The 27,890-nt window shown below is 47.8% G+C and overlaps 1 protein-coding gene across 2 annotated transcripts in view; it reads right to left on the bottom strand.

The window, feature by feature from the left end:
- Nucleotides 1-24,290: 24,290 nt before the first annotated feature.
- GALNT14 (polypeptide N-acetylgalactosaminyltransferase 14) overlaps nt 24,291-27,890 on the bottom strand; it is a 191,880-nt gene continuing 188,280 nt past the window's right edge. For both annotated transcript variants that reach the window (XM_010987767.3, XM_010987766.3), the window contains 2 exons: nt 26,045-26,164; nt 24,291-24,838 (listed from right to left, as the gene is read on the bottom strand). In XM_010987767.3, the coding sequence (XP_010986069.1) occupies nt 24,709-24,838; nt 26,045-26,164 (250 nt within the window). In that variant the 3' untranslated portion in view covers nt 24,291-24,708. The remainder of the gene's footprint in view (nt 24,839-26,044; nt 26,165-27,890) is intronic.

Here is a 27,890-nt window from a genome sequence, read left to right as displayed (position 1 = left end):
CTCAGGATATGTTTTATCTTGGTAACTGTTCTGTGTGCATTTGAAAAGAATGTGTACATTTGTGAGTATAGTAACCTATAAATGTCAATTCGATCTAAATGGCTTATAGTGTTTAGATCTGTGTCCTTGCTGATTTTTGTCTCTGTTTTTATCGATTATTGAGAAGATAATACTGAATTTGTTTAGTTCTCCGTTTAATTTAGATATGTTATATTTTTGTTCCATATACTTAGAAGGTCTGTAATTATAAAAAGGTCAGTATTGGTGCATACAAATTTATTGTTGTTATGTCTTCTTGATGAATCAATAATCAATCCTTTTATCATTATTAAATATAATATTGTTTTATCCTGAACTCACTTTGTATAATATTAATACAACCACTTCAATGTTCTTTGATTCATACTTGCCCGTAATACCTTTTTCTGGACTTTTACTTTCAACCTATCTCATTATATTTTAAATGTGTCCCTTGGTGGACAGCATATAAATGGATGTTGATTTTTATCCATTCTTATGATCTCTTCCTTTTATGTTAAACCATATAATTTTAACATAAAAATTGATATTGTTGAATATAGTCTATCATTTTGACATTTATTTTCTGTTGATTCAGTTTTTGTTTTTCTGTTTCTTCTTTCCCAGCTACTTCTGAGTTAATTGAATATTTCAATTTCTCTACTGATTTTTCACTTGCGCCTTTTTTGCATTCATTTTCTAGGGATTACAATGGAATCTTTAACTTCTCACAGAAATTAGAGTAAATATTATACCATTTCACATTAAATGGAAAGATTTTGCAATAGTGGTTCTGTTTAGTACTCCCTCCCCTACATTTTTTGACTATATGTGTCACATAGTATCCTGGCACTGGGCCAGTCAATTCAGACACCATAGGTATTTGGTTTTTCCAAGATGCCAGCTCTCCCTGTTGGGAGTGGAGATCAAATAAAGACTCTCCCTGGACCAGGGAGCCCATAAGCCCATGTTTTCTCAGGCAAAAAAAAAAAAAAAAAAAAAAACCATAAAGGAAGCTGGAGATCACCTTGAGGATCCCCAGAAATAATACAAGAAATATACAATGACTAAATTTCTCAGGGTCTAACAATAACCTGTGCAGGACTGAGGACACCTTACATCTGAGAGCTCCAAAGAATGTGCAAAGGCTTAGGATAAACCTGATCTAACCTATGAAACTCTAAAACTAAAAACTAAAGGACAAGTAAGGGGGTGATTCTCTCTCTACAGTAGGATTCCCCAGAGAGTTCCTTTAAGCAGTGAGCTCCTCTACTGCCATTAAAATATTATTTGATTTACAACATTGTAATTAGACTGAACTTTTCCAGAATACATTTACTGTGCACCTGGCTACCTTGGTTTGAGTAGATTTCATTTGCTCACATTTACTTGAGCATTTATTGTCAGGCACTGTGCTGGGCACTGTGCTTGGCTCAAAGATATCAAGGTGAGTAAGACTCAGTCCCTGACTTCCAGGAGATCAGTGTTTAATGAGGAGCTGGCTATGTGCACAGCTAGGTGGGATGCAGTAATACAAATATACACAAAGTGCTCTGAGGACCCAGAGATTGAAGCAGTGACTTCTGTGGTGGTGATGGCGAGGACATGTATCCTGGGAGACTTAACAGAGGAGGCAACACCTGAACAGAAGCTGCATTCAACCATTTGGGTCACAAATATTTAGGGAGTCCCTACTGTGTGTCAGGCATTGTGTTAGGGTCTGCAGTACCACAGGGATGACAGTCAAGGTTCCTGCCTTCATGGAGTTTACATTCTAGTTGCGGAGACAATGAAGAGGTAAATGAGATGATTATAGCTTGTGAAACATGCTATGGAAGAGGAGAAGAGGGTGGTGTGATCATCGTATGTTGGGGAGCCCTATTTTAAATCCAGTGGTGAGGGGAGTATTCTAGAAGGGGGCATTTGAGCTGAGACTTGAAGAATGACCCTAAGTCTCTTACAAGAAGAGCTGGCGGAAGGAACAATGGAGGAATCAGCAAGTGCAAAGGTCCTGGGGTAGGAAAGAGATCATGTATCTTGGGAACAGAAGGAGGTTGCTGTGGCTAGAGTGGGCTGGGCAGTGGGAGAGGCTGTACCTACATTATAAAGAGTTGTCTTGCTGCTTTGAGGAACAGGGGAGGTTTTCAAGCAGGAGGAGGAAACTCAATTGGATTTTATGGTGCAGAAAGAGAGACATTCCCTGGGAACAACCTCAACATTTCCTATCTAGGTTGGGGCAACTCCACTATCTGAACCATCCTCTTGATACTATCTTTACTTCGAGTTTTGCACTTTGCTTCATTGTAAATTTTTGAATTAGCTTTGATTTTTTAAAAATAATCTTGTATTAAAACGTGATTTATCATGATCATTGAATTCTCGGCACCCCCTTAAATTTTGTTTCTGAGGTGAGTGACTCACCCTCCTCATCCTATTCCAGCACTGTTTCCTAGGCCCTTACATTCCTCCTTCAGATGCAGCTCAAAGGGAAGGAAGTTGGCTAAGCTTTTATTTTCTGGCCAAGAATTTTAACACCCTCCCCACTACCACCTCTATGCCTGCACCTTTCTCTGTTGTGTTTATCATATGAGGACAGAGACATCATTCTCCTCCACCATCCAATCTTTCTCGAATGCAGGGGAGCCAGAACACCATCAGCCATCTCCAGAAACTGGTAACCGAAGAGGGCTTCAAAGTAGACAGACTCTCAGACCCTTGGCAGCAGAGCCCCACTCTGTAGACCCAAAGAATCTGGCTGAAATGCCCCTTGTCCCACGTGGGGACCACCAGGAGTCTTAAAGGGAGGCTTGCTTTCTCCCTGGTAGAGATAACAGAACTGACAAGAGTCTGGGAATGGGCAATGAAAATTTTTAATAAAGGGCCTTTCGTAGGCTCTTAACTCTAGGCGAGGTAGCCACTGGCACATGAGCCAGGCACAGAATTTGATGCCTTTATCTGGCTTCCTCTGAAGCCCTCCTGCACTGATGCAGGGTCAAGTATGACGTCCTGCAAAATCAGAGCCTGTATCTGAGAGGTGGCCGAGGCCTTGTGCGAGGAGCTTGGCTCAGTGAGGGGACTGGGGTTCAGCTCTGTCTAAGCTCCTTGGCCACGCCTGTTTCAGTCCTCTGAGCCTGTGATAAAATCCCCCATTTTGGAGACTTCCAAATTCCCTACTGGACACTGACTCCTCAATGGCTGAAATTGGTCTTAATCAATTTTTAAAATCTTATCTACAGCATGTGGTACGTACTTGGCACATAGTCCACCCTTAATAAATTTTGGTTGAATGAAATATTGAATGATGCATAAGATTTAAAAAACTGGCAATGGTGAAGTGAAGTCCTCCACTAAGGAGGGAGGGGCTGAAAGCACCCTGGGGCTCCTTTAACTTGTCCTTAACTCATCAATATTTGCCTTCTACTCCCTGCCTTCTCAACTGGATTTATTCTTACTAATAAACTCTTCCTCCCATCAGAGGCTAAATTGGAAAATTCCTCACTGTTCTGAAGAACTCTGAATAATGTCTCAAGTATATTTAACATACTGGAGGGAAGGATGGATTCAGGGAAGAATATGGATTTCATGCATAACAGACCTAGACTTGGAAATTGCTTCTATTTAAAAAAAAAGATTTCTTAAGTATTATGTGACTTTTGAGTGCAAGGGATGCACATTCACACAAATTCCTCAAACTCTTGTCATGGTCAGTGGTGACCTCTTTGTTTGGAAATGCAGCACATGCAATTTTGTGTGAAATCTTTTTGTGCTACTGATTTCATGAGTCCTCTCTGCAGAATGTGGCATCATTAAATGCCCTTCTAAGAACTCTCTCCTCTCCTGGTTTCATTTTCTCTCTCAGCCTTTGCTGTCTCCATTCCCTCCTACTGCCCCTTAAACATTGGACTTCCCTGGGCTTCTCTCCCAGGATTTCCACACTTACATGCCTATGACTTCCACATCTTTCCCTCCGGCTCTTACCTCCTCTTGGGATTCCTGATTCAAATTCCCAACCTCCCTGAAGAACTCCACTTGAGTTCTTATTGTGCCTGAAATTAAATTTGTCTAAGAAAAAAACCATTTGTCTTTCCTCTCAACCCCCCTAACCTCCTCCCCGACCTGCTCTCTTTGTCTTCAAGAGGGATTTCACCCTCCATTTGGGCATGCTGGGACAATCTTCAAATCTTCCTGCCCGAGCATCTCACAGACAGATGAAGGTAAATGTTATGCGTTGTCCCTGGGAAAGTTTCTCATCTGTGCCTTCCTGCCCATAGCCATCAGTCCTGTGCTATTCAAACCCTCACTTTTTTTTTCTCTTACAAAATCATCACAAACTCCCTAGATGGGACTTCCTCCCCTTATCCTCCCTTTCCAATCTGTCCTCCACACCCTGGTCCATTTCATTGCTGTTTTACTGTCTGGAACCTACTGCTAGGATCGTTGTCCTTCTCTGGGCCAAACCAGCGGACTTGGGGAACCACAGGTTGGTCAGCTGGCTGGGACAGCGCTACCCCCGCCCTCTGTGCACCACAGACTGCCCTTCCCTTACCCTGCCTGGGGAGGCGGGAAGACAGTGTGCGTAGCCTTCATCCACACTGGTCTAGGCATGACGGGAGCTGATAATAAGGCCCCCTTTGGCTTTTCTCCTTTGCTCTATAAGCTCCCACCCACTGGGAAGCAGAAAAGCCAGATCCTGGATCCAGCTTCAGAATTAAGATGGAAAATTTCAAACAAATATGGAAACAGAAAAGTATAATAAATCCCAATGAACCACCTTTAACCATTTTTAGCTCATGGCCAATCTTGCTCCTTCTCTACTCCGTGTAATAATTCCCCCTCCTCCCTACCCCGAGTTATTCTGAAGCAAATCCAAAAATCGCACTCTAACAGAGCAGAAGAACCAGGGGCACAAGCCTCTCCATGACACCCAGCCTTGATTTCCACGTGGCAGCCCTTCAGGGCAGGGCTATATCAAGGACTTGGGACTCATTCACGGCTAGACAAGGCTCATGAGACCTCTGTTCCGTTGTCATCCATGGGTAACACCATCCTGTCTCCGTGGGAGCTGAGAGGAGTCCTTGGGGTGCTTGCCTGGTATCCTTGCACTGTGGCTGGGCTCCCCACTCAAGCCCTACAAGCACTGCCCTCTGCTGGAGGGATCTGGGACAGCCGGCAAGGCACTGCCCTCCACCTCCCTAAGCCGAATGTCTCACCAACAAGATGCTCATCAGACTTTCCAGCAAAAGTTAGAATCCATTCCTAAGCTTAATGAGGGGCTGAGGGAGAACAAGCAGCAGCATAACAAAGGAAAGAACTCAGATTCTGGGGAGTTAAAGTAGAAAAGATGATGTTCAGTTTCCTAGGGACCCCTTCGAGGGTCCTGAGAGTGCAGGAACGAGGGTGACCAAGCTACCAGGGGGCACAGCAAGGGGATACTGTGTCTAGGCCGCTGGAAGAAAGGGGTGTGAGGCCAGAAACTGCAGTGGTGCTTTTCCCTGGGGCCTCGGCATGGCTTTTTTTTTTTTTTTTTTTTTTGGTAATCAAAAACATTTGCAGGGCTCTGGGCTCAAGATACAAATTTGCATATTGCTTTACATAAGTCAGCATATGGAGTTCACTCACCCCTAACACCAAGAAAAGGAAATTAAATTCAATTAGATTAATGAGTGCAACTGATTGCAAATTGTTTTCAGACCTAATATTAAGGGTGCTGCATGGAGGAAATACAGAATAGATTTTTTAATTGGGAGAAGGAGGGGAGGATGGGAGGAGGCAGCTGGGGCAGCCCAGCCAGTTTTGTAGAGAGGAGTGAAGGGTGAGGGAGAGAAGCGGGGAGGGTGGGAGGAGGGAGCACCTGCACTTCTACGGAACATTTCAACCCCCCTACACTGGCCCCCACCCCCTCTAGTTACCCATGGGTCAGGAGTTAACTGGCTCACCCTTATCAGGTGTCTGCCTGGGCTCAGGGCAGATCTCATACCTGGGACCCATCTGTTTGGGGCCTGCCCCTCCGCGGCCTACTGGGGTTGTTCAGTTCACAGGGGGGATGGGCAGCTGCTTTATGTCCTTGGGCAGAGAGGCCCCACTCACCTGCTGGAGCCCTGACATCCTGTAAGCCCTTTCCCTGCCCCCTGGACTGCCAGTCCTACCTGGCGTTCTTCTGCCAACCGGGCAGGTGACAGAATGGTGACACTGCTATGCCTGGCATCCCTGCTCCCCGCCTTCTTCCCCACCTGGTCCTGGCTCTGTCCCCTTCCCCAGTGGTTTATGTTCCTGAAGTTCAGCATGCCTAGGACTGAGTCAGTGTCAGTTTTGATAAAAAGGGACTCATCTGCCTCCTTTATTTCTGCTTTCCAGGCCTGGTCCCTTAGATGAGAGAGCAGAAGGCCAGGGAACTTCTCAGAGAGGTAGAGGGCTGGCCCGGAACCTCTGCACTACTTCCTTGCATTCACTTTCTCAGCAAGGTGGGCTTTCTGCACAGTAAGTCACAGAGGTCTTTGTATGGCTAAGCAGTGTCCTGGAGACTCTTTTGCATGACTCAGGTTTGAAAAATTCATTCATTCATTCATTCATTCATTCATTCAATAAACATGTATCATCTCACATGGGCTGTGTCCAGCGCTGATGTGAGCTGGTTCAGAGGTAACCCACGCAGCCTAGTAAGGGGAGTTAAGACAAGTCCAGAAAGAACTATGATCTGAGATGGAACAGGATAAGCCTTCAGGAGAGGCACAAACAGGCCCTGGTTGGTTTAGAGGTAGGCAGAGCATATCTGGGCGGGCAATCAAGAAAGACCTCAAAATGGAGACCATGCCAACTGGCCTTCCTGGCAGGGTACAGTGACAACAGGTGGGGCTGGAGGGTAGGGCCCAACCAGGATGGAGCAGAAGCAGTCACAGGAAGAGGCGGCAGGAGTCTCCCCTTGGAACAGCAGCCGTTCAGCTGGGCCTGAGAGTTTGAGTAGAGAAGACGCTGACAAGTTTGGAGAGCTTTGTGGGCAAGAGGCAGCCTCAGGGGAAATGAGAAGGAGCAGCCCAGGAAACAGGAAGGAAGAGGGGGATGGAGGGTGGGCACAAGGGGGTGGACGTGTCAAGGGCCTCTTGCTCCTTTTCATAAATTCCTATCCTTTCCAGCCACTCCTGGCTGATGGCAAAGAGGGAGCTTAAAAGACCTCAACACTCAACCCTCAACTCTCAGCCCCCAGTGCTTGGCTCTGCGGGGTCTTGGCTGAGGCTTCCATACTCCATGTTTCATACTGGCAATTGGGGGTTCCCGGAGAGCCCTGGAATTCCTCCTCTGGGCCTCGGGCTTTCTGAACACACTGTGCTGGGCATCTGAGTGGGGGCAGTGGCTCTCCACCTGGGGCAGTGGCCTCTTCTGTGTAATGATGGGCTTGCTCTAAAACACCTAAGGGCTGGCTTCTAATAAACCCCATGCTGGTGGGCGCAGCGCGAGAGGTAATAATTGCTCTTCCCGGCTCACTCAAACCGTAGTCAGAATCAGAAAGACGCATGAATCAGAGATGGCAGCCTGTAACAAAGGCTTTACCTCCAGCTGTTTTGTTCATTTTCTGAACAACAGAACATTCCCTCCTTCTCTCCCCCTCCCGCCTGTTCCTTTGTGTTTGGGATCCATTATCAGCCAAATGCATTCATCTAAAGCTCCAGGTTTACCCAAGTGGAGGGAGGGAGGGAGGGAGGTCAGAAATGGTCAATCACAGGAGCTGACCACGGTGACTGCTTTTGCCTCTCCTGGCTAATAACTTCCCACCTGGAAAGAGGACCCCAGGTTCCTGTGCCCAGTCAAACACAGTCCATCTCCCCTGTGGGCTCTGCCCCTGACCCTCTCCCAGGGCTACACCTGCTTGGGGAGCCCTGGCCCCATATGCTGAGGCTTAGCCTCAGACCCCCCTGGCTAATAACTGGGCTATTGCCTTGTAGCAAAGACTTGGTCCCAGATCACTGATACCTCTGTACCTGGGAACCTGTCTTGGTCCCTGCCTGGTGCCACGGTTGTTCTAAGGTCCTAACTTATTTTATTTTTAGTCGAGGTTAAATTCACATAACATAAAGTTCACCATCTTAAAGTAAGCAATTCAGGGGCATCGTACATTCATACATTCATAATGTTGTGCAACCATGACTACCTTGTTCCAAAACATTTTCATCACTCCAAAAAAACTCCATACCCATTAAGCCATTACTCTTCATTTCTGTCTCCCCCAAGTCCCTGGAAACCACCATTCTGCTGTCTCTATGGATTTGCCTATTTTCAATATTTCCTATAGAGAGAATCACACAATAGAAGGCCCTTTGTGTCTGGCTTCTTTCACTTAGCGTAATGTTTCCAAAGTTCATCCCCACTGTAGCAGGTATCAGTACTTTCTTTCTTTTTATGTCGGAACAATATCCCATTGTATGCAGACACCACAATTTGTTTACCCATTCCTTCCTTGGGGAACATTTGTATTGTCTCACTTTTGGAAGATGCATGTGCTTGTATTTGTTTGATTAGCTGTTTTCCTTTCTTTCGGGTTTATATTTAGGAGTGGGAAGGCTGGGTTATGTGATAAACTCTATGCTTAACTTTTTCAGGAACCACCAAACTTTTCTCCACAGTGGCTGAACCATTTCTATTCTCCCTAGCAATGTACAAGCGTTCTCATTTCTCCACATCCTTGTCTACACTTGTCTTCTGTTTTGTTTTTGTTTTTTAATTACAGTTATCCTAGTAGGGATTAAGTGGTATCTCACTGTGGTTTTGACTTGTATTTTTCTAATGAGTACTGATGCCGAGCATCTTTTCATGTGCTTGTCGGCCACTTGTATGTCTCCTTTGGAGAAATGTCTATTTTGTTCCTTCATCTATTTTTTAAGTTAGATTGTTTGTCCTTTTATTGCTGAGTTGTAGGAGTTCTTTATATATTCTGGATACTAGACTCATATTAGATATATGATTTTCAAATATTTTTTCCCATTCTCTAAGTTATCTTTTCATTTGCTTGATAATGCCCTTTGATGTACAAACATTTCAAATTCTGCTGAAGTACTATTTGTCTACTTTTTTCTTACATTGCTTGTGCTTTTGGTGTCATATTTGAGAAATCACTGCCAAATCTAAGATCATGAAGATTTACCTCTATGTGTTCTTCTAAGAGTTTTATGACTTCAGCTCTTATATTTAGGTCAATGATTCATGTTGAGTTAATTTTTGTATATGATATGAGGTAGGGATTCCTAACTTGCTCTTAACTCCTGCTCCCAAGTTCACCTTGGCTTAGGGTCCAGCCTGGGTCCTGTAGCCTGCTGGCAGTTGCCCTGATGCTTGCCCTGCTAAATGTGTCTTGCTCTGAATCATCTGTTGGTCTGGGACACTTCTTCATCTTATGTCAGCTTCCACGATGTCCATTGCTTGTCTGGGCTGCTATGGCTTGCCTTGGATTGGATCCCATTAGAGAGGACTTCCTGTGAGCCAACCAGCTAGGTCTGTTCCTCCAGCTCCAGCCCATCCCTGTCATAGCTTCAACCCAGGCCCTCTCTCTCCCCAGATACTGAGCTATCCTGCTATTGCATCCAGTCACTCCAGCAGTATCTTGTGACAAAATCAAGTTTCATCAATAAAGTGCAATTGCTAAGGGCATGGACGCTGGAACTGGGGACCAAATCCCAACCTTGCCACATCCTACATGGGTGGCTACAAGACAGCTATTTAACTTTTTTTTATGCCTCAGTTTCCTCCTCTGTAAAATGGGGATAGTTATTATACCTATCTCACAGGGTAGATAGGGCAGTTAAGTGACTAAATACATAAAAGGGTTAAGAAGAGTGCCCAGCAGATGGTAAATCCTCCGTGAGTGTTGGCTCTTGAGAATGTGTGAAAAGACCACCTGTCCCCGGGAAGGGTGTTACAACTGACAAGAACAACATTTTAGTTTGAAGGAGCTCATCGTTTTCCTGGGTCCAAGGTTGGGAGGGGTCACCTATCAGACCAAGGAGGACAATAAACCTACTCATGCCAGCAGACAGGGCGAGCAAGTAGACACAAGGAGGGAAGAAGGGAGGAGGAGGTGCAGTGCCCAAAACCAATCTCTCTGGTTGCAAAATTCTGTTGGTACCTCCAGGTTAGATACATGGACAGCAAATTCAGTCCCCAATAACTGTGATCTAATAAAAGCTGCAGAAAGCAGGAACTCATTTTGCTGAGTTGTCCTGTTTTTCTAGTTTTGTCCCCCCTGACTTGCCTGCTATTGGGCTCTGGGATAATCTCATTATATCTGATGTAATCACCCTTGGCAGGTTTGTGTCCTGGGACCAGAATCAAGAAGGTCCCCCAGAGTCACCTACAAAGAAGCCTGAGGGGAGGCCCCCTCCCTGTCACCACCCCCCTGGCTGTGTCCTTTCCAGAAACGCAGATGATTCATCCTCCTCAGGAGGGAGGTTAGTCACCAGATTTATTGTCTGTCTGAAAAGGCTGTGTGCAGCATGACCAAAATCAAAGGGAAAAAAAGAGAGCTGTCTCAGCAAAATCTGCTGAATCAGAATTAACAAGAAAATCTTGTAACTAATGATCAGAAATTAAAATGTACTCAGGAGCTGCGGTGTTTAACTGAATCGCAGGGCTGCGGGGTGATGATGTGCAGGATAATGGGACTTGAAACAGCTCATATTCTGTGGAGGCAACGGAGGGTAAACTGCTCACAAGCTGATCTAGGTGAGAGGCTGGTTCTATAGCAACCTGGGGTATCACCCCTGGACAGGATGGTACCGTCCTTCTCTCCATGCCCTGGCCCTACACTTCTCTCATCAAAGGGGCCTTACCTTCCTATAGCACATCTCAGTTTACAATCTAGAACTCATTAGATTCTCATGACAGCCTTGTGGGACAGGTGAAACAACTTAATCTGACATCTCTCCATTTTACAGAGATGAACACTGAGGTACAGAGAGGTGCCAGTAAGTGGTAGGGCTGGACATCAGGTTTTTTATTGGAATTCCTGTCCACGGCATCCCTGTAAACTAGTTTAACCTTTCTGTAAACCTAGATTTTCATGTATTGTGTATGTACTGAACAGGCTGGCATATATTGGTGTCTCAAGTGCCAACATGTTTGTTTTCTATATTTTAAATGTTAAAAATTGCTTTCATGAAAACACAAGTCAGTTACGTTCTTGCTTACCTAACCCTAAAGGCACTTTAAAAGTTTTACAAAGTAATTCAGATCTGGGGCTGCATGGAACCATGAATGTTTTTAATCTCTGAGTAAATGACTCAGAGAGCAATGGGGAAGGAAAAAGAAGGGTGTAGAGTGAAACAGGCTTGCAGCCTGACCACACCACTTCACCCTGCAGACAACTCTAACGGCTGTGCCGGATTACCACGATTAGCCACACTTCACATACCAGAGTAATGGATACCCGCGAGGGAGGAGCCTGCCGGTCTCCATGCTGAAGGGAGGCACAGTGTGATTTGATTTGAGTTTTATTTGCAGATGTCTCCCTGGGAAGACGGAGAGGAGGCTGCTGCTCCCAGAGGGGAGAGCTGCATTCTTTAATTACAGGGAAGCAGCAGGAACAAACTGCAAGGAGAAAAGAAACCAGTCAATAGACTGGGCTGCCAGTCTTCCTCTAAGCACTTAGTATTTTTGAGGTCTTGAAAGAGCAACTCTTCTCTATGCCTCATTTTCCACATCTGTAAAATGGGAATAACAATTCCTCCCTTGCAGGGCTATTGAAAGTCTAAAATTATATATACACACACACATATGCAGTGCTTATCCTAGAGTACAGATTTGATGGTAATACATATGATTATTAGTAGGAATAGTAATAGTAGTAGCACTTGTATTGTAATAGCATTTGGCAAGTATTTCCCAGATTTGACTTCACCCTCCTCTATGAATATGCAAAAATACTCCTCCACTAAAACTCCGGCTGAAATCCCATCTCACTGTGACATCTCCCCAAGATGCCAGCCTGAGGTCATCTCTTCCTCCTCAAAGTTCTTTGTCTGCATCACTGATGAGGCCAAACACTGCAGCACCCAACAGCATTCTTTCTATTTACAGGACCTGCAGCCCAGGCAGATTTGAGTGGTTCAGGGTAGAGTGAGGAAGGATATCAGGTTTGGGTGTGTGGGTGGTGGCAGGTGGTGAGGTGGAGGGAAGGGAAGGACATGAGTCAGCTAGGGCAAGTAAGCCCTCCTGAGTCCAGGAGGCCAGTGTGAGGACAGAGAAGAGCCAGATGGGAGGATCATAGCTGAGTGGGGATACAAGGCCTGGCCAGGGCAGTGGGTTGGCAGAAGTTGAAGCGGGCAGGTAGTCTGACTCAGGGACATGTGGCTCAGGACATATGAGCTCTAAATGCAGGCATCAATCATGAGAGGCAAGGGTGTACAGACCCCTGTCAACTAGTCAGTCACCAGAATCACTTAGGGGATGTTCTCAAAACACAGATTCCCAGGCCCCAGCCACTGAGATTCTGACAGTAAACTGGCACACTGTCGGAAGAGAGGATGGGCTCTCCTGCTCTGTGAGTGCAGGCGCTTACCAGGGGATGGCTACAGATGGTCTCCTAATAGCGCTCACCTCCGAATTTAAAGACTTAATGAAGGTTTACTAAGAGGCAGGAGGTCCTCAAGGCACGTGAACCAGATGCTCAGAAAGTGAGTGTGACGAGCTCACAAACACTGGGTGAAGAAGACTTTTCAAGAAGAAGGGTCCCAAGAAATCAAGGTCAAATCAAGGACAGAGAATAAGCAAAGCAGGCATTTTCTGAAGAATGCTCCATGAGGAAATATCACTGCCCTCTTCAGGATGCCTCCATCAGATGGCCCCCCTCAAACAGACCCATAAAGGATGACAGTGTCTGCATGAGAGAGCCTGGTGAGAATCAGGAAGTTGGAATCACATATCCTGTTGGCTGGATCAATTTCCAGGTAATTTCCTCTGCAGTAGAAGAGGAGTCTCAGGCTCTAAGCTAAGGTCCACCCTATCAGAGGCTAGGGATGAGCGTAGGACCACTGTGAGAACGTGAGGGTCAAGGTGCATTGGTTAACCAAGTGTATTTATTTCTTCTCCTTCATAAAGCATGCTTGCTGAAATGTGGTAGCCTCAGTTCTCTTCCCTTATCTCCAGAAAACCAAACCTGGCATAAATCTCCCAGGTAGGAAACCAAAAGTGGGTTGTCTAGAGAAACCAGAGGAATCAACAGCAAACACCTACTGATTTTGACAACTGGAACCCCTCACCCCCACAGTGAAAAAGCCAAATCACCTTTGATCACCCTATGGTTTGGCTCACCGGCTGTTTTAGTCTCTCATTCTTCAATACACTCTTATATCCATAGGTAATTGGAAACTTGAGGAAAATCCTCCAACCTGAATGACAACGCAAACAAACCCAAAGAAAAGTAGAGAATTCCATAAAAGGGTGTACAAGGGAGAAAAAGGCCACCTAATAATCAAAGAGACAGTAGAAGAAAAATCTCGAGAAAGGCAGGATATAAGAGTCTCCAAATTGACATTTGGAAATTTCAGAAGACCAGGTATAAAGAGATGGTCCAAAGGCTTCCAGGGAGGAAAATGAAAGGCAACAAACCACAGACAACGCCTGCACCGACATCAGTGGAAGCTCAGGAGCAGTGGTGGAAGCTGGGAGGCACAGAGACAGCTTCTGGTAGACACTATACCATGTGTCTCTTGCATTTCTGAATATCTCGGGACAGAGGCCCTGACTGCCCTTTGTTTCAGATGAACTACCTTTTCAGGCATGTTTGCAGAGTGAACAACTTTGGAAGACAGAGAGTGTTTCCCTCCAGAGCATAAGGCAGGCATGACCACTATAAAAGATTCAGGTTCCCTAAGCTCCAGGCACCCCTCTTGTAACACAACCCATTGTGTGTGTGCAGGTGTCACCTGGCCCTCTTTATGTTCCCTAGGAGAATGGGGGTTAGGGGAACAGGTGCAAAAAATGCTGATATTCCGGCTTCTCCACTGCTGTGAACAACAAGCTATCCTGTCTCTGACCCAGGAGCCTTATGGCTTCATTAGCCTCTGTGAAACGGCAGCCAGCTGGCCAGCTTGCAAGGAGGGTTCCACCCGACCCTTCACAGTTCTACAGTTCTGGGCAGTAATGCCTTCAGAATTCTGAGGGCAAATGGTTTATCACCTTAGAATTTCATGCACAACCAAAGAGAAAATACATGTGAGGTAGAATAAAGACATTTTTACAAAGTCAAATTCAAAAAAATACAATGTGTTCATTTTCGGGTATGCACTCTAGGATGTTGTCCAGCAAAAAAAAAAAAAAAAAGAAGACAAAAAGAGTGAGATGGATCTTTTTTTCAACCAAATTGGCCTAGTCATCAAATTTCAGTTTTCCACAAACAAAAGACAATTTTTAAAATGTGGTACATTTTGAACTCCTTAGTTATGCTATATATAATACCAGTTTCATGTTTTTCTTGACTAGATTTTTAAAGTTGCACCTTCTGGGGAGGGGGGGGAAGGAAAGAGAACAAGGGGCCTGGGATCTGGAGCTGAAAGAAGTGGATTCCAGTCCTACCTGCCCCGCTATCCCCCCGCCCCCACCTGCGGTGTGTCCTTGGAGAAGCTACTGCACTGCTCTGAAACAGTTTTCTGCTCGGCAGACAGGAAATACCACCTTCCTTATGGGGCAGTTACAGGCAAGGCCAGGGCATTTCATTTCACTGTAGCCTCAGTAGACCCTGGCTGCTTGCGTGGAGTAGGCATCGCTAGGTATTGATTTGATTGGAGCAAATTAAGAGTGATTTCTAAAGGCATTTAAAAATAGAAGCAAATGGCTGGTAAGTGGGGACAGGCCTGCCAAGAAGCTGGAGTTGGACTAGAAATGCTCCTTCAAACTTCTGCTTGTGCTCAGTATTCTAGATTTTTCTTATAACTCTACCAGAGAAATAAAGAAGCCAAGGCAATGCGTTTGGGCTGCTGCAGTTAGAGAGAATGGGTAGACACGAGGCACAGGCGGTCAGACCTGTTTTCCCAGGAATTAGTTTGTTTCATGCTGGAGAATTAGCGCTGGGCCATACTGGGTTCCCATTAGAGAACTCTTCCACATTAGAGTTTCGGGTTGTGGAATCTGAACTACACCCAGTGGTTGGAACACAGCTGCTGGTGCCACCCTGTCTTGCTATAGGTTCCCCACACCAGGCACCACTTCACAGGTTGGCCATTACCCTGAAGCTGCTTCAGTCTGATGTCCCAAAGCCAACTGTGGCAGGGGAGAGCAGTCAGTGGTCACCCCTCTGGGCTCTCTGCCTACTGCCCTGCCACTCTTAGGAGGGCCAGTCCTGTGCAGAGCACCTGAGTAACCTTGAGGACAGCGGGAGCTCCCTCAAGACAGTTCTGAATGTTCTGAGGTCCTGCTAAGTGTGTATTATCAATTCCCCAGGGCAGCAGGGAGAAGCACCTGACTATCCATCAACAGAGGCTAGGTCTGAGAGGTTTTCATCAGCTTCACGATCCAAGAGGATGTTCTTAGCAGTTAGGATGAACTACTACCTGCTTGTGCTGCCTAAGTTGCAAGGGTCTGTTCTGGACAGAAAAATGTCTATGACCTTGGCATGGCTGATTGGACAAAGGAGTAACGAGGGTGTAGCTTAACCTGGAAAATCTAGTTTGGTCCACCTGGGGGCAGGCGGAGAGGGTCAGTTCAACATGTGCCCTTTGGGGGCTGATGCTGCCAGATGCAGGTGGGTCTCTTCCTTGGAGGTGCATACAAGCAAATGGGGATCGGGGGATAGATACACGAACAGAGGAGGTGCTGGTTATGGAGTAAGTGCTACATCACCTGTTTGTGGGGGTGCTGTGCTCAGTGAAAGACATGGACACAGAGCCTTCCATGAGGACACAGGGTACCACAGGGACACAGAGGGAACACCTAGCCTCCCTGCATCCCATCTGCTGGGAGGCCCAGAAGTGGGTTCCTAGGAGATGGCTCAGCCTTCCTGTGGTCCCATGTTCTTCTCCAATCTCTAAATGAACCATCACAAGTTCATAAAGATAATGAACTTGTTGTATGTCGTTATATAGCCATCATATTATCACCAGGAATGAGCCAGGGGTTCCAAGACAGTGAGAAGAAGCAGATTTGGGTTCCTGTGTCTGGAATTCCACCCTCTCTTCCTCTTGTCCTATCAGCCTTACCACTCAGCCGTCCCGTCTGTCTATCCATCCTTTGAGAAGCCTTCCCAGTCCCTCCTCTGTGAACTTTGTACTCAAGTGACCTCTTATAGCCAAAGTGACCCTGAGCACGCCCTCCCTCCCACTCTCTCTGCCTCCCCCACCGCCCACAACTCTCTCTAAAATAAAACCCATTTTTCTTCACTCATTGTCTTTGAGGCCAAGGTTGGTGGCCAGCTCCTTTCATCATGCTTGTCACATGACAGGTGCTTAGTAAATATTTATTGCTTAGTGATTTACAGATGCATTTGGGGCTGAACTGCCGTGCACTCGAGGCAGCGCGGCCCCTGAGAAGAGGCGGACCGCTCTGCCATGTATCAGTCGGACAACCTTGACTGGTTATTTCACTTCTGAGACTCAAATTCCTCATCTGTAAAATCTGTGCAACCACCTACCTGATAGGATACTGTCAGCATTCCTCAAAGTAGTGACTGTAGAGCCCCAAAGCATACAGTTGGCACATAACTATAGCTCCCCCAATGCTAGTTCCCTTCCCCCTGCCCACCTCAAGGAGGACGGCTGATGGATGGATGGATCTGAGGGTCACCGTGGCTGACAGTTGTCAAAGATGTAAAACGACTTAATGTATCAGCGAGCCATTACTAAGGGCCTGTGCGTGAGGGACTCCCCCGTACCTGCAGCACTTTCTTTCTGGTGTGGACACGAGTGCCTGCCGCTCTGTCCTCAACGTGAGAGGCCACAGAGCCTGGTGGTTAGGAACCCAGACTTCTGGAGTGGACTTCTGGGGCCCGAATCTCACGTCTACTACCAGTTGCTTGACTTTAGGCAAGAGACTTATTAACTTTCTTGGCTTTCGAGTTACTCACTTGTAAGATGGAGCTAGTAATAGCTAGTATGATATTATACAGCTACAATTATCAGGAAGACTGACTAAGTTAAATTCTTTAAAACTCTTAGAACAATGCCAAGCGCAGCGTAAGCTCTGTGTAAGTAGTTGCTATGCTACTAGTCTTCTTTTGTGTGTCTGAAATGTTTTATGATTAAATGCTTAAGCCTGGTTATCCAATCCTCAAATAGAACAATTAAATGTGCGCCCATGAAGGCAGTCGCTCAGCAGGCGGAATAGGACCCATCTGGCATTAAGGCCCTTCCCCCGCCTTGCTCCATCCCCTCCCCTCACCCTCCTTCTCCTCCCACATCTGCCACCAGCATCTCCCATAATCATTGTCTACTGTCCACTCTGACTGATGCTGACATAGTTCAGGCCTCATAATCTTCTTGGGCTACTTCTGGAGTCTCCGGCAGGCCCCTTGTCACAGAATCTCACCTCCAAACCATATTAACTCTCTGTTATCCTATCCGTCTTCCTCCACTTACACTCTGGTTGATGTTACTCCTTTGCTCTAACACCTTCAGTAGCTCCCAACTACTTATCCAATTAAGTTCAGTTTCTTCTGCCTGGCACTCAAGGCCCCGTCTCTCGCCCCATTTGACCCCCCACTTTCTTCCATGTCTTCTACACCTCAGGCTGCTTGACCTGCTCCATGTTATCTGAGAAAGGCCCATTATTTCCTGCTTCTGTCCCTTTGTTCAGGCTGTTCTTATCAACTGAATGTGTCCCCGTCTATCCTTTTCAAGTGTCACATACATTTGTATGTTTCAAACTCATCTCATATGGGGTCTTTTCTTCCTTTGAACCTCATAGTTCTTTATTTGACCCTCTTTTCTGATAAACTGCTTTGGGTCCTTAACATCATATCCCCTTGCTCAGGACCAAGTGTCCTATAAAGCCAGTTTGGGGAGATAGATCAGACCCCACTCCCTGAGCAGGGGACTCCACTGAAAGGCAGGCAGAAGCCCAGGGTCCTGGGTGCTGGGGCCGAGCTGGACACAGTGTTTTGACAGTGTCTGAGGCAACACCAAAACTGAGAATCACACAGAAGCAGGTTGACAAGCGAAGAGAAGCAGAATTCAGGTGTGAGAGCTGAATTCTTAGGTTAGACAGAAGATTCAAACAGTGTAGGAAGCAGAGCTAGAGACGTTTCTGGTGATGGGGTGCGGTGTGACGGACCCACGAGGGAGGAGAGAGCTTCCGAGGACGCGCAGCCAGGCCTCTGTTACTCACACGCCGGTCCTCTGTTCTTGTCTGTGACACGCTGACACTGCATGACATGGCTTCCCCACGGGGCTCCGCACAGACTGTGGCACACACAGTGGCAGACCCCATCAGTGTGCACACGGGAGGAATGAACATACAGGCTGAGGAAGCTCCAGGCAAGGCAAATGGCTGAAAATGCAGGCAAGGAAGGGTCAAGACCAGCGAGGGGTTCGCCATTTCCCTCGGAACCAAAGAGCAGGGCTCAGAGGCTTTGGGTCCTCTACCAGCCTGGCAACTCCCAGGGGGTCCCCAGTCCTACCCTGACCTCTAAGTGACCTCTGAGGGCTGAGGGGCAGCCCTCACCACTCCCACGCCCTGCCCTCTGCTCTGGAGACTGATTTTTAATCCTCACAATAAAATGATAAGGACAACCTACACTTTTGGACATAATACATGCATGGCTCTGTGCTGAGAATATCACAGGAGTCATTTCATTTAACCTCACAAAAAACATATGAGATAGGTACAACTATGAGCCCCATTCAGAGAGGAGAAAGTTGAGTTCAGAGAAGTTGAGTAATTTGCTCCTTGTCACACAGCTAGGAACTGGAAGAGCCAGGATCTGAACCTAAGTCCATGAGGCCAGCTACTGCACTTTACAGGAACATGTTGGCCAAAGAAAAAGGGGAGACCAGGCTTTTTTCTTTGTCAGGTAGGAGGAACTGGGACACCATTCAGTTAACGGGGAGGAGGCAGCAGGGGCAGGGCAGGGAGGCATCACTGAAGGAGCAAGAAGGGAGGAGGAGAATCAAGGCACAGGCGAGCAGTGCGGGGGGGGGGGGGGGGAGGCAGCAGCCCAGCTGCTGGGGGAAAGAGGAGGGAGTTCGTTCCAGGAGACCTCAAACCCCTCCACTAAATGAGGAGAAAGTTACTTTTAGTACCAGGCAGGGGCGGTAGGAGGAATTTGGGCCTGGGTGGAATGAAGGTATTCAGTCTCCTGGCTGTGCAGACAGACCTGGGGCATCTCCTCAAGCTCAGGACAGACGGCAGAATGGAAAAAAACGTCCTGCTGAGCTGGTTACCTCCCCAATCCTACACCTCAGCGCTATCTATAAATGAGAGCAGCTTTGGAAAGAGCTGTGTCTCTGTCACTCCTATTTAGTCCCTGGCTGTCAGCTCCTTTGGGGGAAGGGACCTCTTCTCTCCTCTATCCTAGGGATGAATGAAGCCCCACTGGTAAAGCCACTTTGCCTTCTGGAGGGAAGGGAGACGCAGAGCACCCTGACGCCCCCAACAGCTTGCCGGGCCATCACCAAGGGCAGCCCTTGGCCCCAGCTCTGTGGCCGGCCCAGGGAGGGCTGTGCTTTGGAGGCTGGAACTTCTCAGACAGACTTCTGGCGAGCCTCCTGCCGGGTGTTCAGGGCTCCCTGTTGCGCTGGGCTGTGAGTTATTGCAGCCTGTTATCTTCAGCAGCAGGTGGAAGCATCCTGGGCTGCTCTCCGTCCTGTGAGCGAAGCCAGGGAATATTTACTGGCTCCACTGAAGAAGGTAACCAGCCCTGTCACAGCACAGAGGATGCATCTCTCACCCAAGGCTTTTTTTTTTCCCCTCCTCTCTTTCTTCATTATGTTTGTAATTTTGTTTTATTATTTCCCATTGGAAAGCTGTGAAATGAAAATGATGCAATCTACTGCTGTGAAATAATGTCGTGCTCTAGTCCTTTTCCAATAAGCCCTGAGGTTTGCACTGTGACGGCTTCATTAAATTAGTCGGTTCCATGGCAAATGGAAAAGCGCTTGGAGCTTTGGATTTTGCTAATCCAAGTTGGGCTGACTGAGACCTTAGACCACCGGGGAGCTTGAGAGGTTGGCTCTGCCTGCTGGGGAGAAGAGGTTCCCACCCATCGTGTGCGACAAGGCCACCATGAGAGCACAGCTGCTAGAGCTCTCACGCAATCCCTCTGCGTGCCAGATGCTGCTCCAGGTCTTGTCAGGTGCCAAAGGAACAGATAGGTCAGGGTGCTGTCTCCCCAGGAGCAAATGTGCAGAATGGGGCAAGGGAGGAGGCTTAACTCTGCCGCAGGTAAACACAGGTAAAAGGTGAGCTTCTCCCTGAAGGCTGGCCAGGACTCTGGTTGCCAGGTGCCAGGGAATCTGTCTGAGATACTTGCAGAGGAGATGCAAGTGCTCCCCTCTAACCTCCCATCACCATCCCTCGGCGTTTCTGAGAACAGTCTCTCTTGCCAGGCTCAATTGCAGTATTAAAGATGTCCATGACTGATAGTTCATTCCAGCGAGCACTTTCAGTATTAAACTCTGTCATTATGAAGTAAAATATGCATGATCCCTAAATCTGTGTGTATTATAACAGGATGTCATTGTTATCAATTTGTCTTCCCCGTCCTCCATTTCTGCCTTTGCTGTCTTTATCAGACTCTAATGTCTGATAGCTAGAGCTGGGAGATAATCAGGAAGCGGTACTAAAGAAGCACAGGCTTGTTCTCTGACTCACTGATATGGTCCCAGAGCCAGTGGGAAAGACAGTGGTGACAGCTAATTATAGCACTAAGGATTCTGGTCTGAGCTGACCCGGGAAGCCCCCTCCCACAAACACACATCATCAGTATGGGGTAAAATATAATAAAATGATTTGAAGTCACAGCTGCATTTGAAAGGAAGGAAAGAAAAATTCCAGATTCCAGAAATGAGTAGGAATTCAAAGCCAGCATGGTGAATGAGCGTTGGAGGGGAACTGAAGCCAGATGTGTACAATCAGGGCTGGGGTTTCAACACCCAAGTGGCAGCAGATATGGAGACCACCACATCGTGAGTGGCTAGGGCCAGAAAGGAGACCCTACATTTAGTTGGGTGCTTAGAAAGGCTCAACAAACCCCACCTACCAGCTGGGTAAGTGGTGACCGCATGGGAAGCGGGATAACAATTTGGGTAGAGAAAGGATAATCTGTGAAGGATCAAAATCCAAGCTTGTGCCAACATGGCTGTAGGGTCTGGATTCATAGCATTTTCACAGTGTGCAGACTACAATTGGAAAAGTCAGTGTACAAACTGGTTTGAACACAATGGAACCCAATGGAGGCAAACTTAAACCTTCCCCAAGGCATGCCTCCACAACCTGGAGGAAACAACTCCCGCTGAAGATGAGCTCACACAGAGAAATCACACAGCACATAAGAAACAGCCAAGAGAGTGAGTCTCAGATCCAATATGGCACCCAGCTTGGCCCATCCACTCAACACCGTTATCCCTCCGACTCTATCCAGCCGCTAGAGAGTGCCTGAAGCCCTGACTCTTTTTTTCCAGTTCATGAGTGTATATAATGCATGTATAAATTCCCTTCAGTTAATTTGCACACCACATCAGTTAGACACTGAGAAACGTGTACTGTTCACACCTAGCCAGATGTGATCCCTGCTGATGGGCTGCTACCACACCTGGCCACCTATCCCCTGGCAGTGTGATGAGGCTACCCTGGAGTGGGGACTCTCCAAGCTCGGTTTGGGGTCTCAATCTCACAAGCCCATAAAATATGAAAAGCGTAGGTCCTTTTTTATTTTCATACACTGACATTATTGACAACCTTTCACTCTCACCCACAACTACCAGTGGCCTCCAAAGTGGATGTGTCAGGTTCCTGAAATCTGGTATTCAAACTCAATGATCACAGTTGACCAAGGACTCTAATGCAGCATCCGCCAAAAGACATGACCTCCAGGCAAAGCTTGGCCACCGCTGCTCAGAGACACGACTGCAGGATGCAGGCATCTCAGGCTGGAGCAGGTTGCTGTTCGCCCAGGGATCATCAGCTTTGTCTTGAATTGGTGGAGCTGTGGAACTGCTGCTATTCTTGCTTTTAAATCACAAATTGCTCTTGCCTTGGCTTCATCACCATCAGTTTAATGGTGAGAGGGTGCCTGGAGAATCCTACGCAGCTATGTGATCCCTATTTGCATTAACTTCTGTTTTCCACTAAGGAGGCCTTAAGATGCACACCCTGCAGCTTGCATGTGAATCTTCGATATCTCCATGAGCAGATTACCCCCACATCCTTCACAGAGAGTCTTCGTTATAGTCCCAAGGGCTTCCACTAGGAAGAGGCAGGTCAGTGAGATCACTGAGTGTTAGCTTTTCTGCCACATTAAAGCAGCTGAGATTAAAAATAACGTTTGTCCCTCTGGGGCTGAGGCCTCCATTTCTGCTACCCCACTTCCTTGGGTGTTCAAGAGAGATCTATGGCCACCTGCACCCTGTGACCTAAAGGGGCAGTAAATAAGTAACATCACTTTATCTTGCCCCCAGGGAACTGCCCGACAGGCACAGAAACAGAGGGAGACAAAGAGACAGAGGAGGACAATCCCTGCTCCTTTAGTTATGTCAGTGCAGTGTCTGATTCCCCTAGTTAGGGGAGAGGGCGCTGGTGAAACCATCTGTTCTTCTCTGCAAGACTGGTTTAAATCCTGTGGACACACAGCCTTCAGGAGCCAACAGAACATCTTCCATAGATGTCTTTATATATTACACACTTCCTTTCCTTTTCACAGTGGGGAGGGAAACAGCCCCACAAAAGAGGCAGGTTGTAAGTAAATAAGGCAAGAGGAGGACTGCACAGAGACGACTGCTGGGGAAATGCTGGGCCCGCGCATGCAGCCTTCTCTTTCCGCGTCTGCAGGAGTCCATGGCCATGGACTGTTTAACAATGAGCTTGAACGTGCCCCATTCCTGAAGTCTTTCTGATTGCAGGGGAGACAGACACCTGTTTCAGGTAGAAGATCGGAGATGGATTCTAAAATGGCTCCCAGTGACCCCCACTTCTGGCTTCAGCTCTCTCATGTCGTCCTCTCCCCTTGAGTGTGGCTGTGCCCAGGGACTTGCTTCTCTCAAACAGAATGTGCCCAAAGTGATGGGAGGTAACTCAGTGCACTGATTCCCAGGCTTCTTGAAGGAAGAGAGCTCCCAGATACCACTGTCCTGCAGCAGTGGCTCAAGGTCCTCATCACTACCCCTTTCTGGAGTGCTAGTCAGGCTGCCGCGGATGCTCTTGCTATGTTTTTGAATTCCACTGCCTTTCCCGTATTCAGGGACAGATAGAGGTTGGAAAGAACTCTGACTTCCGTTTTGCTGGCACGTGTGCCTTCCCGGCTGACTTGCTTTGATGAAATGGGTTGCAGGGTTGGAGAGGCCTATATGGCAAGGAACGGAGGGAAGCTTCTGGCCAACAGCCTGCGAAGAACCAAGTCCTACCAACAACCACTGCAATCTTGATTGCAGACTTTAAAGTCACCCTGAAGCCGGGCACCCAGTGAGGCCGTGCCTCATAGAAACCAGGAGATAGCAAAGGCGTGCTGCTTTAAGCTGCCAAATTTTGGGGTTATTTGTTACTCAGCGGCAGACAGCTAAGACCAAGACCATTACTAATCAGCATGTGGTGAACTTACCTTGGCTGAGAATATTTTGGGAACTTTTAAACAATTGGGTTAGTTCTTTTCTTAAACTCTAGTGATTATGAATGGACAACCACAGTACCCCTTTCTCAGAACACACTGGGGATCTGTTAGAGAAGAAACTTGCACACCAATGACTGCAGACTATAAAGCTATACAGGCCCACAGAGACAAAAAGGATGGCAACTGTAACCAGGGAGGAGCCTGGGTCCTACTGTGGACCTACTGCACGGGGGGTCTCCACAGGGGGAGCTAGGGGCTCCTGGATGAGATGAGCTGCGTATCCCTGGGTAAAACCACTGCTGTGCTCTGACTCCCCTACTTGACATCACAGAAAATGAAAGACCACAAAAGTTACATGTTCTTTTAAGGTCACACAGCCTGTCGATGGCAGCTCAGGGTCAGGACATAGGTTTCCCATCTCCCTGTCCTCTTCCTTGTCCACCTGCCAAAGGACCCCACCACCCCTATACCCCTATTGAAAGAGAACTGAGCCGAGCTCTGAGCTGACATAAGTAGAAACAAAGTAAGAGATACACAGAGAAAGCTTCTAAGGTTCCTTTATTTGCTTTGGAAATGACCTCCATTCTTCACCTCTCAACTGAGTCCTGGCCTAGTGACAAGGTAGACTTTCCTCTCTAGCTTCTTTTGTAAGGAAGGGAACAACATTGATACTTCCCCTCAGATTTCTGTCTCCAGGTACCAGTCGGGGACAGACTGGGCCAGGACTGGAACTTAACAGCATTGAGAACACGCGGGATCTGTCTCTGAGTTCCACTTGGCTTGCAAGTTCTTCCTGCATCCTCCCTGAGACAGCCTCTGCCTCCCAGTTCAGGGTGTCTGTGGTGACAACGGGCTGCATGCAGCCTGATTTCCAGCCTGCTGCTCCTCCGGGGATGTGCCACCCCACAGCCCCCACTGGTTCCTGGGTCTTCAAGAGCTCATCATGTCCCAGTGCTGGCTCATAAGTGAGGACTCACACGGGTTGACAACGATTTCCCTGCCATTTTCAGTGCCATCACCAAACATGTCTGTGTCGAGGCAGAGGTGGAATGCCATGTGCTCAATGCGGGAACCAGTCTTGGTCCATTGCTGGGAAGACGGAGAGGAGAGAGGATGAGCCAGAATTCTCTGGCCAAGGCCCCAGGTCCTATCAATAATATTGGGCACTCCAGCATAATTAAAAACATTTACACCATATGGCTAGGGGCATCTAGAGACTTGACTTCATGGTCTCATGGAGGAAGAAAATCGCAACTAATTGCTTTGCCAGGTATTGTTCTTGTTTTTTTGTTTTTTTTTTTTCCATTGGATAAAAAAGTAAAAGCGAAATCAATATGTTTGCTAGGAAAACCCATTAGACAGCAATAACTTTCCAAGCAATAGGCCAGAAAATGTGAAGTGAGTTAGTCACAGAAGCAGCTAAAGAAATGATCCACACGTGGTGTCTGCACTGTCAGGAAGAAGTGGGAGAAAGCTGGGGGACGGCGATGCCAAGGGCAGGGGGCTCCTGGGCGGCACCCGATGCCTGAACCGTTGCTCATCCCAAGTGTTCCAGCACACGAGGGCCTAAGCAGAGAGGGGGTCTCATGCTGCTGACAGTGGACTTCACTTCGCATGACAAGGAGGGAGGGGGTGGACACACACTGTGGAATCACCACTGACCAGGTACCATGGGCCATCTCAGCTAATTGCTCTAACAGTTACCCTGTATGATGGGCATCATCAACCTAACACAGAGGAGAAAACTGAAGCCCAGAGAGGTCCAGTAACCTGCCAAAGGTCACACAGCCAGTGAGCCATACCATGGGCATTTGAATCTCAGTCTAACACCAGAATCCAGTTGGTAGGAAATTGAGTGGAGCCAACACCTTGCTGCTAGAGGAACTTGGCATGTAGTGTGTCTAGAGTGCTATGAATTTTGGTGGACGTCCCACCAGAGCCCACGGCTCCCCTCAAAGGCAAAGGTTGACTCTTGCTCATCCCTGTGGCCCTGAAGGCTGGTCCCAGGACTCTCCTACTCTGGGATCCTGGGTGGGCGTCGGAGCATAGATACACATGCAAGGTGAAGTCCGACGAGGTCAGCAGGCTTTCACGTGGCAGCTGAACACTGCTGTGGGCACCATGGATGTATCAGAGGAGCCCTTCCCTCCCTCTGCTAACCAGAAGGACCTCTTTCTTACCATCATCATCTCTTCTACAGCTTTTCTCTTTTTCTGCCCATGAGACTTAGACCTACTCAGGCAGCCATGGTATTGAAGGTGGCCATGTCCCAGGGTGGATGCACTGAGCACTTACCTGTTTCTCATCTCCATTCTTGCAAAGGGCAAGAACCACAGGGGCGCCCGGGAACCCGGTGATGACCGACAGGCACAGTTCCTCTTGGACAATCTGCTGGGTGTACGTGAAGGCCCAGATCTGGAGGGGAAGAGGCCAGGAAGGGTCACCTCAGGATGCCTGGAAGCCACCATGTGGGATACCCTTCTGCCCCCACTGACAACTAGCACAGCTTGGTACGAAGCACTGGGGGTCCTAGCAGGAATCGACTGTCAACAGGTCACCTTGGAAAATGCTCAAGAGTCAGGGTCACCCGCCTCTGAAGTTTTTGTCCCCACACCCTATGAAGGGGATGGGCTAAGGACATGCAGGCCACCTCAGGAAGGCAAGGAACAATTCCAGGCTTTAGAGGGGAGACTGAACAACACCCAGGCCAACCTGCATGGTCTTTGGTTTCTCCATTTGGATTGGTGTCTGTTCCTTATACTTGATATCTCAAGTGGCTACCAGCTAAGTCACCCCCTAGCTGTCTTTAGAATGTCCCTTCTTTGAAAAGGAATCCTGAGAACACAGGAGATACAGCAAGAGGCAGATGAAGGGACAAAGGGAATGAGGAAGGGTTCCAAGGGAGGGCGTGGAAGAGGAGCGGGAGGAGAGGAAGAAGGTCACGAGAAGTCAAGTCATTCCAAGAGGGTGCATGGGCGCCAGCACTCCTGGAGGACAGATCATTTGGCCCTGGAGCTCCTGCAGGGAGAGAAGGTGATAAACCAGATGGACAAGCAGCTTTCTGACAGCAAAAAGAAAGGGCATTCTGTGAGGTTCATCACAGGGAACAAGGAACGTTTCCTCCAAGTGCCGCAGATCAGAGAGCCATCAACTGCTCAAGAAGCCAGCACCACTTCCCAGCTCTTAAATCAGGGTGCGAGAGTACTGGCATGATAGTTGTCAAAAGAGCACTTCCAAGAGGTGTCTCCCAGGCTGTGAAACGGGAAGGACACCTGTCCTTTGCCTTCATCGTGGGGCAAGGAAGATTTGGGAGTCAGATGCCCTGAAGGCAGCCACAGAGAGGACCCTGTTAGGTGCTATACCCCTCCTCTTCCATAACACCCCTACTGTCCAGCTGACCTCTCTACCAGTCCACTCATTGGCCACTTTTCCTTGGCTCAAGAATGAAATAAAGGTTCCTCAGCTGGCCAACCCCTGCTCTGGGACCTCGTGTCCTGTAAGCTGACATGGTGTTCATCTGGCCCTAGTTCTGCACCTTCCCCAGCTCCTGGAAGCCACCTCCTGGCCCCACGTCTTCTCCTGACCTCCATTTCTGCCGACACCTTCCAAGTCCTCCTGTGACTTGGATTGCTCCTCCTCTCCCACAGACTGGGCCCTTCTGCTGCCCCCACCAGACCCCCTGGATGCTGACCACAGCCTCTCCTGATCTGGGGTCTTTTCCTGTCCCTCACACCTGGACAGGGCCACTAGCCCAGTGGAAGCCATGGTCCCCTAGTGCTGGGTCCTGCCTGTGGATTCTTCCGTCCTTTTTCAAATTGCTGGTGTCAGGAGAAGACCTAGACCAGAAAGTACTCCCTGGGGAGTGGAGTGAGAATTCTTGAAGCCTGAGAATGGGTACACAGAGGTTCTTTACTCTCTTCCATCTAGTTCTAGACCTATATTTACTCCAAATTTTATATAAGAAAACATGGTGAAATGTATTCCTCTGGCTTTGTGAACATCACCATCCTACACATATCATTTGCCTTCTTCCAAGGTAAGCTGACAGGGCCTGTATGCACAGAGGCCATGTGAGAGCCATGACAATATGGCCAATGATGACTAATGTTTCTTGAGCACTTACTATGTGCCAGGCTCTCTT

Source organism: Camelus dromedarius, chromosome 15 (genome assembly GCF_036321535.1).
Source record: "Camelus dromedarius isolate mCamDro1 chromosome 15, mCamDro1.pat, whole genome shotgun sequence".
NCBI lineage: Eukaryota > Metazoa > Chordata > Mammalia > Artiodactyla > Camelidae > Camelus > Camelus dromedarius.
The sequence above is the reverse complement of the archived record's forward strand: the minus strand, read 5'-3'. Positions and strand labels throughout refer to the sequence as shown.